The sequence below is a fragment of the Monodelphis domestica genome, chromosome 2, assembly GCF_027887165.1.
Source record: "Monodelphis domestica isolate mMonDom1 chromosome 2, mMonDom1.pri, whole genome shotgun sequence".
NCBI lineage: Eukaryota > Metazoa > Chordata > Mammalia > Didelphimorphia > Didelphidae > Monodelphis > Monodelphis domestica.
The window spans coordinates 232671104-232689037 of record NC_077228.1 but is presented as its reverse complement, the minus strand read 5'-3'; the positions used below and the strand labels follow the sequence as shown (position 1 = coordinate 232689037).

The 17934-nt window shown below is 38.1% G+C and overlaps 1 protein-coding gene across 1 annotated transcript in view; it reads right to left on the bottom strand.

The window, feature by feature from the left end:
* The window catches only part of CEP131 (centrosomal protein 131), a 53339-nt gene that overhangs the window by 20685 nt on the left and 14720 nt on the right, over nucleotides 1-17934 (bottom strand). Inside the window, exons 4-12 of the mRNA XM_007482879.3 lie at nucleotides 17241-17355; nucleotides 16734-16861; nucleotides 7089-7202; nucleotides 3772-3930; nucleotides 2976-3093; nucleotides 2195-2311; nucleotides 1364-1517; nucleotides 923-1017; nucleotides 36-215 (exon numbers count right to left, since the gene is read on the bottom strand). Of these exons, the coding sequence (XP_007482941.1) occupies nucleotides 36-215; nucleotides 923-1017; nucleotides 1364-1517; nucleotides 2195-2311; nucleotides 2976-3093; nucleotides 3772-3930; nucleotides 7089-7202; nucleotides 16734-16861; nucleotides 17241-17355 (1180 nt within the window). The remainder of the gene's footprint in view (nucleotides 1-35; nucleotides 216-922; nucleotides 1018-1363; nucleotides 1518-2194; nucleotides 2312-2975; nucleotides 3094-3771; nucleotides 3931-7088; nucleotides 7203-16733; nucleotides 16862-17240; nucleotides 17356-17934) is intronic.

Sequence of the window (17934 nt, the reverse complement as noted above, 5' to 3'; positions counted from 1 at the left end):
TGCTGTCAAGTAATCCCCTGGCTCCCTATAGTTACCCCATCGATCCAGGCATATTTTTCCTTTTTATAGGTCTTGGGTTCAGTCAGCTGTTCTGGTTCTTCTAACAGCTTCAGGGTTTCCAGCAGTTCATTGAGAGTAACCTTGGCCTGGGATCTGCTGGCTGCTGTGACTGTTGTATCCAGGATCTCACTAACAACCTCCTGGGAAATGATGTCCTAGAGTCCAGCAGGGGTGGCATTGAGAAAAGGGAAAAAGAAAACAAGTGCCTAGTTAACCACCCAAAAGCCATGTCAAAAGCACTTAAGCTAGGTTCTACCAGAGAAGAGAAACTTAAGACTCTGCTTTCTTACTTTGGATGGGTAGAGCTGACTTCTGGAATAGCTCAGTATGTACCATTAGTTTGGAGATTAGGTTTGTCCCTTCACTAATATTTTAATAACTCCTAGATCAAGAAGAGGCATTAGCATACTTTCCTATTAGACTAAGAGTTAGAAGACCTGGCTTTTAGCCCTGGTTTTGGCACTTAATAATTGTAGATCTTGAGCCAGTCCCTTAAACTCTAAGCCTTAGTTTCAACATGTGTAAAATGTGGATCTCACTATCTCTCATGCCTCACTGGATAGGGCTGGTATGAGGCCCCATATGACAAAGCTTTAAGTATTGTACAAACATATGCCATCATCATCATGGCTGCCACTTTCCCTTGGAGAAGCCCAAACTTGGTGCACAGAAGCAGCTATGCAACCATGGCATCTGATCTCTGGCTGCACAACAGCCTGTACCTCAAACTATGAGAACATGTAACAATGGAAGGAGGCAGGGGAGGAGGTGAATGAAGAAGGTCAGGCTTGGACAGGAAGGAGGAGCCCTATGGCACATGACAATCAATGGAGGAAGAAAAGAATTGCCCAAGAGAAGAGACCTGTGGCTTATCCTCTGGAGATTTACTAAGACCTAGGGAAGAGTCAGGGCCTGGATGGAAGAATTCCTCTGGATCTGTAGCCTGGAAGCTGGCACCTGGAAAATAAGAAATAACCTCACTAAATGTTTAGAATGAATGTACTACCAACATTCAGATTTGGAGCCCTCTTAGATAGATGTCCTGCCTGTCAGTTGTCTAAGGCTTCATCAAAAGAAGTCACAGAGGGAATAAGGTATACCAAGAGAGTGTGAGAGATACACATTATTATAAGACAAAAAAATCTAGTAGAAGAGATTGTGGAATTTTAGATATCAGGGCTTATGTGAGCCTTAAATCAGAGCTAAGGGAGCTTCAGTGTAGGGTTTCCAAGGCTTCTGTCTTTACTATTCCACTCAGATTGCTGTTCCTCTACTAGCTCTGGGGTCTATCTGAGAAACCCACCTGCATTGTTAGCTTTGAAGGTGCTGTTTGTCAGGCTCCCATTCTTCGGGGAGGCTGCCTGTATGGGCCTTTTCTTTGATGCCTTCCTGGTCTCCTTCAGCTGCCCCAATGCAGTGTCTCCTGCCTTTTGGGCCGCTCGTTTCTGCTGGAGTTCCTGTCATGGTAGGGTATATGTGAGCAGTTCCCAAATCAGGGAGAAAGATATTCCTTCCATTTCCTGCAAGTAGTACTACACTGAGATGCCCTATTGTGTATTTCAGATGGAAATGGAGAAGAGTCACCTTATATGATTACAGTAAATTAGAGAAGTCACCACTGAACGTGACTTCAGTGAGAAAGATCTCCCAAAGGATCATAATCCTGACTTAAATATCCTAGACACTGTCTTCTTTTTTATTAAAGCCCTTGTCTTCTGTCTTAGAAGGAAGCAGAAGAGTGACAAGGGCTAGGCAATTGGGGCTAAATTACTTGCCCAGGTCATACAGCTAGGAGCTATCTAGGGCCAGTTTTGAAAGATCTTCCCAACTTCAGACCTGGTGCTTGATCCACTATGCTAAACTAGCTACCCTGACATTGTCTTCTGATGAGAAGTAGAGCTTAGAGAAAAGATGTGACCTCTTGCCAATCTGTCCCCAGATAAGAGAAATAAGAGACTACCCTTCTAACCTTTCCCTTCTTGTAGACACTATTACTCCTGACCATGATGGATGGATTTTCATATGCAAAGACTATCATGCTGAATGATATCCCACATAAACAGCCTGGTCCAAAACAGATTAGGGCCCAAAGGCTTACACTGTTGCACTCTGATTTATCCTATAGCTAGACTACCTGAATAGCAGCTTGTCTGGCCTGCCGGGCTTTCTCCTCCCGGATTTTCTTTCTCTCTGAATCTCTTCTTGGCTCCAAATCAAGGATATTCCCTTCCAGTTGTTTTTGTTGTCTTTCCTGTGGAACAAATAGAACAGGATATTAATTTACTCTTTTTTTTTTACTCATTCTTGAGGCAAAGTCTCTTGAGAACAAATTAAGTTCCTAAATAATATCTCAAGTAATGCATGAATGTTGCAGGGAAACCCATGCTGCTGCAATTCTACTATTTTGACTTATAAAAGACAGAGGAACCTTAAAACCACAGAGGGTCTTTACAATGTCAGAAAGCCTAAAGTGTCTTATAGTCCTAAAATGATTTGTGATTCTCTAAATTTCAAAAGTCCATTAGGGAAAACAAACAAACAAAAAAATCTGGTATAGCCCAAAGTAGGCCCTGAGGCAGCTCTCCCACAAAAATACCGTCACTAAGAGGATCCAGGACCTAGGTATTGTCCTACTGGGGCCAATAGCCTTACCTACTCATCCAGCTCTTGTCACCTTGTTCAAACAGTGCTTTTCCTGATGCTTAAGTTAGTCAGGACCCAGCAGGAATGCAGGGGGGTGGCCACATAGGTTGGGACTGTACAGTGGTTTAAGTACATGGTACTTTTGAGTTTCAACTTCTGTCACCGCCAGAATCTGCTACTCTGAAGAAATGCACCTTATCCCACTGATATCTGAGGCCCTGACACATCCTCTGGGATGGCAGATTATTGGGGTTTGGGCTCCCATCCCTGACCTTTCTCTTGGATGTCAGCAGCTGTTCCAGCATTGATGCACTAGCTCTATGTCTTTGGGCCTGACGTCGGTACCAGCGCTGAATGGTGATGGCAGCTAAATTCACCTGATGGATAAACCTGTGAGAAGGAAAAGAGATTCTAGATCAGATGGGCTGCTCATTAGCTTCCCCATTACAGAGACATAAAAAGCTTTTAGCGCGCTGTGATGGCTTCTCAAATTGATCCAACACCCAATTCCAAGAATATGAAATAGGCCAGTTTGTCCCCAGTCATGTCATATACATGTGATTACATAGCCTAATATAGATCACAACTCTTTCTTTTTGATAATGCAGTACGAACTATATATAAATATGGAGAAGATGCAAGCAAAGTAGCCATCAGAATTTGGTAGGGGCTGGTGAGGCTTCTCAGAGGAGATGAACTATCTTTGTCTTGAGCTTTCTTTTCATTATTTCTTCTACTAATTTCCAACTATCCATATCCCATGTACTGTAAGTAAATAGCGGAAAAGCTAACAGCCAGACATAGGGGACTACTGAATAAAGTAGAACCATCAAAGTCTTTGACTGATCATCTATTATCTGTGGGCCAGAGCAGACAATACCATCAAAAAGGCCCTCGTCTATGTTTCTGTCCTTGCTTCCTACCCTTCGTCCTCGCATTACCCAAAAGACACTCTCCTGTTAGCCTTCTCCCTCCACTTGTATAATTTCCCACTGTGCTTTAGACTCATCTGCTGCCCTTCCGATCCCAAGAATCTCTCCCTAGCTTCTTCCCAGAGGGCTGGCTCACCTCTCTGCTTCTTCTTCTGTTACCTCCCTCCTTTTAAGCAGTCCTGCTGTGCTGCTAGTATTATTCCGAGTCATATTATTATTGCTGGAGAAGTTCTTTTGAGATTTCATGAAGCTGCTGCTCTCACTGTCTTCATTGGTGGTTGCCTTGATGATGTTGCTGAAAGAAAGAAAGGATTAAGTTTTTTTCATTGGGCTCCCTTTGCTCACTGTAGCTTATACCTGCCTGTAGGCTAATAACTACAGAAAGAAGCTACTACAGTTGGCTGGTTTGCTGAGCTTTTCTAAATGGCTGAAAGCTAAGAGAATGAATAGGTACAAAACAAGTGGTTGGAGAAAAATGAAATGTCTTTCTAAGTTAAATTTTCTTCTTTTTTTATTATGAACTTAATCATCAACAACCATTTAAATATAAAAACCAAGAAAGAGGAATGGATATGAACATGTTAGTTTTTTAGAAAACACGTTAAATTAATAAAATATAATCAAAATTGTTTTATTTGTATCCCTTTTGTACTTACTTTTATTTTGTTCTGAATATTAAACTTTTTTAAAAACCCTTTACCTTCCATCTTAGAATCAGTACTGTGTATTGGCTCCAAGGCAGAAGGACAGTAAGGGCTAGGCAATGGGGGCCAAGTGACTTGCCCAGGGTCACACAGCTAGGAAGCGTCTGAGGCCAGATTTGAACCCAGGGCCTTCCATCTCTAGGCCTGGTTCTTAATCTACTGAGCCACTCAGCTGACCCCCCCCAATTAAAAATTTTTTTTTCTTCTATATCTATCACTACTGACTTATTAGTCCCCTTTACCCACAAAAAAACAATTCAGCACCTAAAAGTTTTAAAGGACTCTATTCCGATTCTCTGATCCTAGTGAGCTCTAAACCACAAGCTTCACTTCTTCTCTCTAACTGTAAGATGCCAATAAGCAGGGGGGCGGGGGGGGGGGGGGGTGTATTGTTCAAGGTAAATTTCAAGGGTGATTTGGTCTCAGCATACTGGGAGTTTTTCTCATATTATTTTACCAGCCAGTCATAGTGATAAAACTATATTCAAAGAAGCAGGGTAAATAAGATAAAAAAAAGGAGAAAATTGTTGATCATTCTCATTTAAAGTCCCGATGTAGAGTTGGGGCAGCTGGATGGCTCAGTGGATTGAGAGCTAGGTCTAGTGACAGGAGGTCCTGGATTCAAATCTATCCTTAGACACTTCCTAGCTATGTGACCCTGGGTACATCACTTAACCCTCACTGCCTAGCCCTTACTGCTCTTCTATCTTAGAACCAAGGCACAGTATTGATTCTAAGATGGAAGGTAAGGGTTAAAAAAAAAAGTCCTGGTGTAGATATCTAATGCCTTCTAGGCTTTACTTGATGTGACCCGAAAGTGGACAACAATGAGACTTTGTAACTCTAAAAGCCTATAAAAAGAAACCAGGATAAACAGGTAATACACCTCTTTTCAACAATGATCAGCTTCAGATAACTCTTACAATTCATAATACAAAAAGCCCACTTTAACCTTTAAGCTATAATGTGGTATCATGTGCTCACATCCACCTAAGGCCAAAGCTTCTGAAGAGTCCAGGCAGAAATGCAAGTTAGAGATGGTTGTTGTGATCTCTATGATGCTGGTCAACACCTGGTAAAGTTGAGCAAGTTTTTTGTTTTTTTTTTCCCAGCAGGTGATGCCACTGCTGCTGTGAGAACAATTGCTACTAAAGTTGGAGAGGGAACTAATCTTGGAACAGGCTTTCAGATTTCCCCAATCCTATTAGTGTTCAATAGGGAAGTTGGGGGGGGGGGGCAGCTGGGTGGCTCAGTGGATAGAGATCCAGGCCTGGAGATGAGAGGTCCTAGGTTCAAATCTAGTCTCAGATATGCCTGTATGACCCTGGACAAGTTCACGTAACCCCCACCTTACTGCTCTTCTGCTTTGGAACCAATATTTAGTATTGATTCTAAGGCAGAACCCTGATGGGTTTTAAAAAATGGGAAGTTAAGTAACATGATTTTCTAAGCACGCTTCCTGACTCCTTTTATCAACTCAATAAAGACCTTAATTTGGATCTTGTATGGTTACCAGTGCCTAAGGGTGTCTCAGAAAATACTAATCAATTGTACTGGCTGTAACATGCATAAACACAGTGGCCAGAGGGGTGCAGGATAATATCTTCAGAGCACCTAGTGGGGGAAGGGGGGTTCTGATTCTCAGCCACTCTACTGAAGAGAAAACTCTTATTACTCATTTGTAGGAGAGGTGGGAGGAAGGGACAAGAGAGGAATAAGAGGGAAGACGAGAGAAGAGAATGCTGACTGTGAACAAGTCCCCTTTATTCTTGTGGAATATGAGTATTGCAAGAGACCCAAGGAGTCATTAAGCTCAATTGTAACTGATTAAGAATCCTTGCTACAAAATCCCCTAAAAGTGGTAATCCAACCTTAACTTGAAAACATTTAATGGAGGGAATTCACTGCCTCTTGAACTAGTTCATTCTACTTTGGGACAACTCCAGTTATAGGAAGGCCATTCTTATAGCAAATCGAAATCTGCCCTTCTGCCCCAGTGTTCCTATTTCTTCTTTCTGTGGCAAAGCATGCTGGCAATAATATATCATTATGTCTTCCTTCAGTCTCCAGGCTAAATATCTGTAGTTCCTTCAACTGATCCTTGTTCAAACAGTCCTCAGACACTTTCCTGCCTGTCCCTTTATGGATGCTCTCCAGTTTGTCAATATTGTTCCTAAAATGTGGTGCTTGGAACTGAACACTATTGCAAATGGGGGCTGATCAGAGCAATATCATAGCCTTCTATGTTCTGGACACAATGCAGTATAAGTTTACATTAGTGACTCATCTTAAATGATGCAAGTGACTTCATACAAACTGTTATATAGCAACAACTGCACTTGATATTGTACTTGTGAGGATGATTTCTTTTTTAACCCAAGTATAGCACCTTACACATTTACCTCTATTAAATTTCATCTAATTAAACTTGGGCTTTTGTTCAAATATGTTGATGTTGGCCTAAATAAAAAAAAGAGATAGCCCTGGTTCCAGTTAGAAAGTATTAGGCATTATAGTATCTGCTTTTACATTACTCAGTGACTACTTGGTAATATATGAAGGCTGACCTTCCCTCACAGTGGGAAACTCCTGGGAACAAAATCAACTGACTTGTTTCTCTACTACTATTGGACTTTACTTTCCCTATGCCTAAGCTTGACCACTGACTCCATGAAGGGCTTTCTTTTCTTCCATGAGCATAACTTTCTTTGCCCCTCAGGAGGTAGGCAAGGATAAGAACAAAGCCTACTTGAGGGATGAAGCAGCCTGGTTCGAACTCTTAGGTGGAGGCACTTTGTCTGTAGTGGTATAGTTGTTATGTACCATGGTGGTAACACAGTTGCCCATGGCTCCCTTGTTGCTCCTAACAAGAAAGAGAAAGAGAAATGTATTAGGTCTTACTGGGCCACTGACTATTCTCCATCAGTCAATACCACAGACCAAAGGTTCTTACCTATTTTTGTGCCATAGACTCCCCTTCTCAGAATGTTTTTAAATGCATAAAATAAAAGAAAGGATTACATAGGAAACCAGTGATAATGAAATATAGTTTTAAACACACACATACATATGGTTAATGGATGCCAAGTTAAAAACCACTGATAGAGACCAAGTGTCTACTGTAAGCAAAATTTTATACTTAGCACCATGAGAGTAAAGGAAAAAATGCAAAAAAAAATTTCTTGTGCTTCTCTATAGTGATATCCTATGGGTTTGGTCCAGGGACCACCTCAAAGGAAAGACTACCTTTTCCCACTGCACCAATTAAATGTCGATGAAAGCACCTAACATAGGCCTCCCTTATATATAGAATTCTACTTTGTAGAAAATAGTACTATAGGGGGAGGTTCCAGTGCAGTGTCCTATCCTTTAGTAAATCTATTTATAGTGTAGTTGAAAAGCAAAGATATGGGCATAGAAAAGACTTTAAGATAATTGTCAAGCAATATATAAACAAGTAACTATATCACAAATGGTATATATCTCAACATTGCAGAGAGATCAAAAGAGAGGTAAATTCTCCCCAGCCCTGGAACCATAACATGTCAGAGGTGGAAAGATGTCACCTAGTCCAATCTCTTCCTACAATGTAGGACAAACCCTTCATAGCATCCCTGAAAAATGGTTCTCCATCTTGTGCTTAACTATCACCAATGACAGGGACACCAGTTTCTGTAAGACAGGAGGATAATTAGAGCTAAAATTTCTATCATAAATTTCTTTCTTCTATTAAACTTAAATCTGTCTCTAGAAATTCTATTTGGTAACCCTGCCTCTTGCCTCTGGAACAACATGAAATACATCTTTTATACATGACAGCTTTTCAGATATTTAAAAACAGCATGCTGCCACCTGCTGATGTGTCCTGGACAATAGGCTGTTCAGGTGGTGGACCCCAGTGACATTGGCTTTAAGCTTTTCAAAAGTCTAGTGCTTAGGAGAAAAGCAAAAACAAGCCACAAGAACTCCTCTGTGAGGGAGAGGAAATAAAGGAAATTATTAAAAGTTAATTTGAATATTGGTAGTTTAAATAAAATGGATACTTGGAAAAATAAATATAAAGTGCCCAGACTGACAGACAAGAAATAGAAAAATTCAAATAATTCAAATCTTGAGAAAAATATTCAGAAAAAGCCATACACTCTTAGTTTTAAATTATATAAATTGTTCGTAAAAATAGGAAAAAAAGACAAATATAGTCCTGATGACTAAACCAGAAAGAGACAAATTAAGGGAAGAAACCTAGTAAGGGTCTTAACCTGAAGACTATTTTCCCCCAAGTAATCTGATAACTATATTTCAATATAATTGGTTTCTTTTGTAACCCTTTATTTTATGCATTTAAAAATTGGTAAAGGGTTTATATGCTTCTTTTAAAAAAGATTTTAAAATATTTAATGTCTAAGGAATTGATACTGTGAATTTTAAAACTATTCCACCCTAATCAGACCATTCTTTAGAAGATGTGAATTAGCTATTTCCTGATCAGTAACAATGGAGATACTTGGAATAATAGAATCAGGTCTTGGAAACTACATTTCTCCTCCCTTCTTAGTTTAACAATATTTGGAAGGTCTGCAAGTCAAGATTTAATTATCTGGGGGCAGCTGGGTAGCTCAGTGGATTGAGAGTCAGGCCTAGAGACCGGAGGTCCTAGGTTCAAATCTGGACTCAGACACTTTCCAGCTGTGTGACCCTGGGCAAGTCACTTGACCCCCATTGCCTAGCCCTTACCACTCTTCTGCCTTGGAACCAATACACAGTATTGACTCCAAGACAGAAGGTATGGGTTTAAAAAAAATTAAATTAAAAAAAAAGATTTAATTATCTAAGGAAATGGCCTTCAACAGACATGTGCAGAAAAAAGGACAGACCTCTGGGCTGTCCTAAGTCAAGCTAAATCATCATTGGTACAGATAAGATGCAGGAAAGTGATGTAAAACTGTCCATATAAGGCACACCACTTCCTCTCTCCTGCTCTTTCCCTGGGGAAGCGACTCTGGTTGGCAGCGTGCTAGGAGTTCTGACATCTTGGGAGTGGTGGCAGTTCTTTGTCTCGGTTTTGGCAGTGAGTTTTGTCCTTGACCTGATTCAGGTTCAGGCATCTCAGCTGAGCCTCTTTTGGAGTTCAGGTTGATTCCTTCCTCCTTCACACTCCAAACCCTTACTTTCTAGATCTTCTAATCTTCCTGCCTGGTGGGGGGGAAAGAATCCTTCACCCTCTCCTTCTTCTTTCTTCTTAAATCTCCTCCACTATATCAATTAAATCACCATAAAATTTCCAGCTGAGTTTGGGTGTTTCATTAGGAGACCAAATATAATTATTAAATTCAGTCTCAACCATAATTTTAACCCTGCCAATATAAGCATCAGCTCTAAGTCAGAAGAGTGATAAGGCTAGGCACTTAAGTTTAAGTGACTTGTCTGGGATCAGTCACACAGCTAATAAGTGTCTGAGACTAAATTTGAATGCAGCACTTTCTGTTTTCAAGCTTGGATCTCTATCTACTGAGCCACCAGGATGCCCCAAGGTTTATAGGCTTTCAAGAACCCCTACAACAGGTCAATATCACTAATGAATATTTATGCAAAAATTTTAAATAAAATATTAGAAACCAGGCTAACCACATATTAAAAAGATTGTATCTATATATTGAACTGATACTAAGAATGTAGAGTTGGTTCAATAGTTGGAAAACTATAAGCATAATAAATTATGTTAAATATAACAAAAAAATAAACATCACATAATTATATCAACTTATATAGAAGAGGTTTGGGGGGAAATGCAATAGCCCTTTATGCTAAAACTCTTAAAAAGCTTAGTGTAGGAGGGCAAAGCCTGAGAATCCATCGAACAAAGCTCTGGAGACACGGAAGGCAAAAAGCCTGAGACCTATTAAGCACAATTATGAACCATAAAGCACCTGAAGTCTATCACATATCTCAACTTTTCACTCCAAGGCCTGTAGCTACAAACTTCTAGTTCCGCTCCCGCTCCAGCTCCCCCTCCCTCTGCAAAATCATTGATGTATGCATTTTCCTTGGAAATCTAAGCTAGGCTGTTAATGTTGATTAGTTATCTAAAAGAAATCATTGTGTAGACTCAATGAGGTACACAAGATTCCACTGTATCACTTTACCAATCATTTGCTTTCACTGTGTATGTGAAAATCTTGTGCTGGAGCCACAACTTGCTTTCTCCCCCTATAAAAGCAGATGTAACTGTCAATACAACATTTGCCTTGATAGCTACCAGCTATCTTGGTCGTCCTGATCCCCACTTTGTTCTCTCTTATTTTCCTTTATTTCCCTTGCCCCTTCTTAGGGACTCTCGAATAATTTGGCAAGGAGGACTTGTCGGCTTAGGAGAGGACTTTTCTTTACTATACAGTAAAGAGTATCTTTATAAAACAAAGAATTAGCATTATTTGCAATGAAGAAAAACTTAGAGGGCTTTTCAAAAAACATCAGCAGGCAAAGCAAGAATTTCTATTAATATCATAATTATTTGATATACGTCCAGAAATGTTAGCTATTGCAAAAAGACAAGAAAAATAAACTGAAAATAAGCATAAGCACAGAAGAAAAAAAGGATTGTTCTTTGATGATAACATTGATTATAGAGAACCTATTAATAAATATATATCTTTATATATATATATATATATAGACACACACACACACCCAGAAACTGTTCAGTTCAACCAAAAAAACTGAAATAACTTCAGTGAAGTGGCAATATATAAAATAAACCCACAAAAAATCATCAGTCTTTTTTGCATATATTGCCAACAAAATCTAGCAGGAAGAGCAGAAAAAGAAATCATTTTCAAAATAATGAAAGAAAGTGTAAAATATCTAGAAATACAACCACTAAGGCAAATAGGAATTTTGTGAATACAACTAATTCTCTAGAGGAAAAAAAGGTAAATAATTGAAGTTATTTATTGTTCGTGGCTTGGTTATGCTATTCTAATAAAAATGGCATAGTACTTACACTAACTTATAGATTCAGTGCCTTATCAATCAAATTACCAAAGGGATATTTTATAGAAACCGAGATAATAGCAAAGTTAATCTGGAGAAACAAAAGGCCAAGAATCTCTAAAGAAATAATGGGAGGGGGGCAAGGTCTTAAACTATACTAAAAAGCAGTAATCAAAACTATTTGGTACTAGTTTAGAAACAGAAAAATTGGTTAGTAGAAGAAGAAGCAATTGAACATAGTAGCAGAATAAAAGATCCACTATTTTAACAGAAAATGCTGAGAAAGGGAGCAGAGAACCAAAATGGTAGACTAGCAGGAAATACAGTGAGCTCTTCACAAAAACTCTTCCAGACATATCAGAAAGGGAAGTGGGAAAATTTGGCCTGTTGGTGGAGTTGTGAACTGATCCAACCATTCTGGAGATCAATTTAGGTACTCAAAGGGTTATAAATCTGTACATACCCTTTGATCCAGCAATACCACTATCAGGTTTGTATACCCAAAAGATTTTTTATTTTTAAGGAAAAGGACCTATTTGAACAAAATATTTATAGCAGCTCTTTTTTATAGTGGCAAAGAATTAGAAATTATGAAGATGTCCATCTATTGGGGAATGGGTGAACAAGTTGTGTTATATGGCTGTAATGTAATGTTGTGCTATAAGAAATGAAGAACAGAGTACTTTCAGGAAAACCTGAAATGACTTACATGAACTGATGCCAAGTAAAGTAAGCAGAAACAAGAGAACATACATATTAACAGCAATATTGTAAGGATGATCACCTATGAATGACTTAGCTATTCTCAGCAATACAGTGATTCAAGACTACTCCAAAGGACTCAAGATGAAAAATCCTATCTGCCTCCAGAGAAAGAACTGATGGAGTCTGAATATAGATTGAATAATATTATTTTTCTCTTTTTTCTTTTTTTGTGTTTTCTATCACAATATAGCTAATATGGAAATATGGTTTGTATGACTACAAGTGTATAACCTCATTCAAATTGTTTATGGGGAGGGGGAAATAGAAGGAGGAAAGGAGAAAATTTGGAACGTGGTTTAAAAAAATGAATGTTAAAATTTGTTTTTATATATAATGGGGAAAATATATATATATATATATATAATTTTTTTAAAAAGGAAAGAAAAGAGCAGACTGAATCCTAATGGGGAAATGCAAGAAATAGTCAACATGAGTCATTTTTCCAGGTCAGTTTGGCATAAGAAAATAGAGAAGTGCCTGGGGACAGGTCTGGCCATACACCTGCCATGTAGTGCACTCTAGCCCTGAGAGATTGTATTCCACAACAAGAAAAGGTCCCCAAATCCTGCCAGACCTGCAACCTCTGTCAAGATGCAGCAACAATTGCCAACTTTTAGCTTTGTCAATCACTCTCCACTTCTGGGTAACAGATTAGGTGGACTGAGGAAGAAACCTTCACCTGAGGTGGCATTCTAGGATAAAAAGCAATTGCAGGCCATAGGCTATGTATAAGAGGAATGAATTCAGAAGTAAACAGCAGCAGTGTGGCTCAAACACTGGGCAGAAGAGGCAGTCAGTTCCAAATTCTAGCTCAGTCTGAAGCCTATAGAGGAATAACTAGGGCAGGGATCCTAAACCAAAGGGAAGCTGTCATTCTGTCACTGTAAATCTGCAGAGTTTTCCACTGCCAATGGTGGCTATGGCCAGCTGCAATCTACTGTTGCTCAGACCCAAATCCATTCAGGAACCACAATTGCAGAGCTTAGACCAGTTAGGCAGTGATTAGACTTTGTTCCACATCAGAATACTTGGGATCCTTGAAAGTTTGCTGGCCCCCAGCCTGACTTGTCCCTGAGATCCCAGAATAACAAAACTCTCAATATTTCAAGAAAATCACAATAGGACAAGCCCAGACTTTCCTTCCAAGATTACACAAAACCTGTGCATAACATAAAGTCTTAAACCAGGAAGCAGCTGGAAGAATGAGCAAACAAAGAAGAATTTCAGTTAGTGATAGCAATGCTCAAAAACCCAAAAGAAGAGAATGACTCCAAAACAACTATAAGTAAAGTCTCAAAACCATAGCTTAGGCACAAATCCAACTAGAATTTTTGGAAGAAATGAAGCAACAATTTTTTAAAAAAGAATTTGTAATTTTTAAGAAACAAAATAAGAATACTAGAGGGAAAAGAAATAAGAGGTAAAGGGAAAATATTAGAAAGGGAATTAACAGCTTGTCACAAATGATATCAATTTACCCAAGCAACAAACTCCCTGAAAATTAGAATAGATCAAAAAGAAGCCAATGATTCCACGAGACAAGAAATATTAAAGTTTTAAAATGGGAAAAATAGAAAAAAAATATAAAGTATGTCATAGCAAAACTATTGATCAAGGAAATAGATCAAGGGAAAAAAATTTTAAGAATTACTGTACTACCTGAAAGCTTTGACCAAAAAATAGTCTAGATATGCTATTTCAAGTAATTTAAAAAGAAAACTACCCAGATCTCTCAGAACCAGACAAAGTGAAAAGGGAAAGAATTCACCAGTTACCTTCTGGAAGAAATCCCAAAATGAAAACTTCTAGGAACATTATAGCCAAAATCCAGAGCTTCCAGATCAAAGAAAAAATGCTGCAAGCAGCCAGAAAGAATTTAAATATTGAAGAGTCAGTCAGGATCACAAATGAGTTAGCAGGCACCACTATGAAGAAGTAAAGAGCTTGGAATACAGCCATACATAACTTAGCAAGAAACATAAAAAGGTAAACATGAATCCTAAGGGCCTAAACAAAGATGAACTGTGTACATTTTAATTTGAGAAAATGATTCATGTCCTTCTCTGAATCCTATCATCATCAGTGATCATAGAGGAAGTGTAATTAGATAGAAGGCCTGGGAGTGGTTCTGTTATGTCTTAATGATCTTAAAAGAATAGGAAGAAAGGAGAAGGGAAAGGAAGGCTAGGGAAAATTATCTCACATAATCAGAGTGTGCAAGTAGAAGTCTATACAAAGGGGGAGGGAGTGGCTAACACATGAACACTTTTCTTCCAAAAGAGGGAAGAATAAACAACCCACATATACACATACCAAAGCACAAAATGCATCTCAATCAATGGGGAAAGGGAGGAAATGGGAGAAGATAAAAACTTGGAGAAGAGACTGAGGTAGGAATTAATCCAAATCAAAATAAAAGTAATGATGTAAAAAAAAATATTTATAGCTTTTCTAGAAGTGGCAAAGAATGGGAATTTGAAGGAGTACCCATAATCTCAGGAATTGATGAACAAGTCATGGTATATAAATGCAGTAGAATACCTTTGTGCTAAAAAGGAATGATGAAGAGGATAGTTTCAGAGAAACCTGGGAATGAACTGATAGAGTGGTGAACAAAACAAGAAAAACAATTTATATGCGGACAATAATATGGTAAGGACAAACAACTCTGAAAGACTTGAGAACTGTGATCAGCATAATGACCAACCATAATTCCAAATGACTAATAATAAAAACATGCTATCCATTCTCCTGATAGGGAGGTGAAAGACTCAGTTCAGAATGGAATATTTGCATTTTGTGTACAAATACATGTGTGGACTCAGAATGAGGCATACATTTTTAGATAAAACTGATACATAGATTTATTTTGCTTGAATAAATTTATTTGTTTTAAGAGATAGCTTTTATAGGGGGAGGAAGAAAGCAATTTATGGACAGTTAGTAATTGTGACTTTAAAAACAGAAGAGTCAATTAAATATGTTTTACAATCCATAGAAAAGAGAGGATGGAAACTCAGGAGACACAGACAAGGAGGGTAGAGTTGGACCTGATAGGTTAAATTTAACATATATCTAAAAAACTTCTGAGATGTATAGAATAGCCTTATGATGTCATATCAAATTTTTTTCTCTCCTTTGTATAAAATGTTTTCAAATGCATAATAATGAAAAAATTTTAAATTAGTCTTTTCTTTATAAGACATTAATTTAGCTTGACTAATTATAAATATTTCAGTATACTATACTGAAAGCAATAGGAACTTAGGTTTTAAATACTTGAACAAAAATATTTGCTTAAACTGTAATTAGATAAAACAAAGCACAATGCATGTTATAGCTTTTTCATCATATATATTTTAGCAGGTAAAAGCACTTTGATTTAGTAAAGTTATGCCTTTATTTTTGACAGTAAAAATATCTTGGCATAGATCTATTTTTCACATACTTAACTAAAATGAAATTAATCCGATGAAATTCTGAATTATGTTGAAGTTTATTCTAAAATGACAACACACACACATATTACTATAAAACAATTTGTTCAGTTTTTTAGTTTGTACAGCCTGGTATTTCAAAATAATAAGTTTTGAGTATTATTAAGTGTTTCAGGTTATTTCTGTTTCTTGTGTGGTAAAATTCAAACATTCTTAGGTTTTACTTAACAGAAAAAAAATGACAGCTAAATACATACTATAGAATTGTTTTGAGGATGGCCATCATGTCTCTTTAGTGTTCCTTAATCCTAAACAATATCAATTTCTCCAACTTTCCTCCATATGATATAGTTTCTAGATCTCTCAACAACTTCCTCTGAATGCAGTCTAGTTTATCAGTGTCCCTCTTAAACTATAATGCCCAAAATGAAGCATAAAACTTCAGTTGTAATTTGACTATTACAGAGTTCATTGAGATGATTATTTCCCATGATCAGAGCTGATATTTTCTCCACCAAAAAGATTAATTCACCAAGAATGTAGTGAAGTAGTTCTAGGCAACTGGAATAGTCTTATCCTCAAAGCTTAGAAAATTAGGAAAAATCCTCCATGCCTGGAAACCTCTCCTTCCTAATGTCCATCTCCTGTCTTCCTTCAAACCCCAAATAAAACTCCACTTATATAAGTACAAGAAGTTTTTACTGATTCCTTTTAATTCTAGTGCCTTCCCTATGATGATTATTTCTAATTTATTGTGTATGTAGCTTGTATGTCTATGTTGTCTCCTCTATGAGGTTGTGAGCTCCTTGAGGGTAGGAACTCTCTTTTACTTTTCTTTGTATCATTAGTGCTTAGCACATGATCTGGCACAAAGTAGTTGCATAACAAATGTTTACTGCTAACAGACTTAACTTATTTGAAAACTTAGTTAATGAAGCTGGAAAATCATATGTGCTCCTGTGTAAGGTCTACCAATTTCTACCTCAGACTTCAGTCTTAGGGAATGAGAAAGATGCCTTCATCCTCCCCAAAAGAAAAGGCTAACTTAAGAGAGACAGAACTTTCTAGAGTCCCATCTAGAACCTAAGCTATGTTAGGGAATGACAATACCTACTCCCTGAATATCACGAAACATATTCTTGATTCAGCCATTCTCCCTCCAGTGACAGAGAAACCCATCTGTTTCCATGGTTTGCCCCTACCTGTTGTTGGCAGTAAAGTTAGGTGCCAAGGATATCGTGCCTTCCTTTTTCCTCAGACCAACTGAGGAGTCAACTGCATTGGTGCTTCGAGCACTGGATGAAATTGTGAACACCCTGGGCTGGTCATCCTGTTATGGAACACAGAGGCAACCTAAGTAAGAAGATAGGATTTTAAATCACTAACCTCAATTCTCCTGAATTATGTGTATCATACTTGGGCACATCACCTCTTCTGGGCTCAGGTTTCTCATCCACAAAATGAGGAGGACTATAATTTGCCCCCATGTGTTGGAAAGCATAGACAAAGAAGCTGCAAAGTTCTTTCCAATAAGAAATACTTTGATAAAGACTTTCTATTATATATTTACTTTCCCTTTCCTAGTAGTAAAGATGCTATATAACAAGTTACCTCCCCGGCATCAAGCCTTCTTAGGGAAAGGAGGGTTGAACCAGAAGGACCAATTGTTCTATTCCATCTCTGACTCAGACTCCCAAGGATCCCCTTACCAGAATGTTCCATGTGGTTCTTTTCTCAGGTGAAGTTTTGCACAGACCTGCCAGCTTCTTTCTCCCCCCAGAGCTGCTGTCAAAGAAGGTCAGGAAATCTGTAGTCTGGTCAGTGCTGATTTTAGAAAAGGAAGGAGGAAAAAATGAATGTATCCAGGAAAATTACTGCCCCAGATTTCAGACACAAAATGAAACTCAACATTCAGAGGCTAAGACACAAACCTACTTATAGCCTAAGGTGGCATTTCCTAGCTCTGGCCTAATAGCCCACACCTGACAGAAGCCTTAACACATAAAATCTATAGGACAATGATTTGGGGGCTTCAATGGTAGCTCCTTTGACTCAGGATTTCAAGTTCAGCCTCAAACTTTGACATGAAACTAGGGCTTCTCAAGAAAACTTATTCTTTTTTGGGCAGTGAGTAGGAAGGTCAGGGAGAATAATAATAAGTTTTTAAGAAAAACATGAGAATAAAAAGGGTTATTGGAGCTTTTTTTTTAAATTGCCCAAAGGAGCAGAAAAAGTAAGAAAGAAATAGCCAAGCACAACAGTTTTGAAAATTGGGGAGACTAAGAAGTACTACAATGCTCTCTCCCACAACTCCTCCAGAAAAAAAAAATGTACCAAAGTTAATCTTGATTAGGAAATTTTTTTTTATCACGTTGAGTTATTTTTCCAGCCCAAGTTGGTATA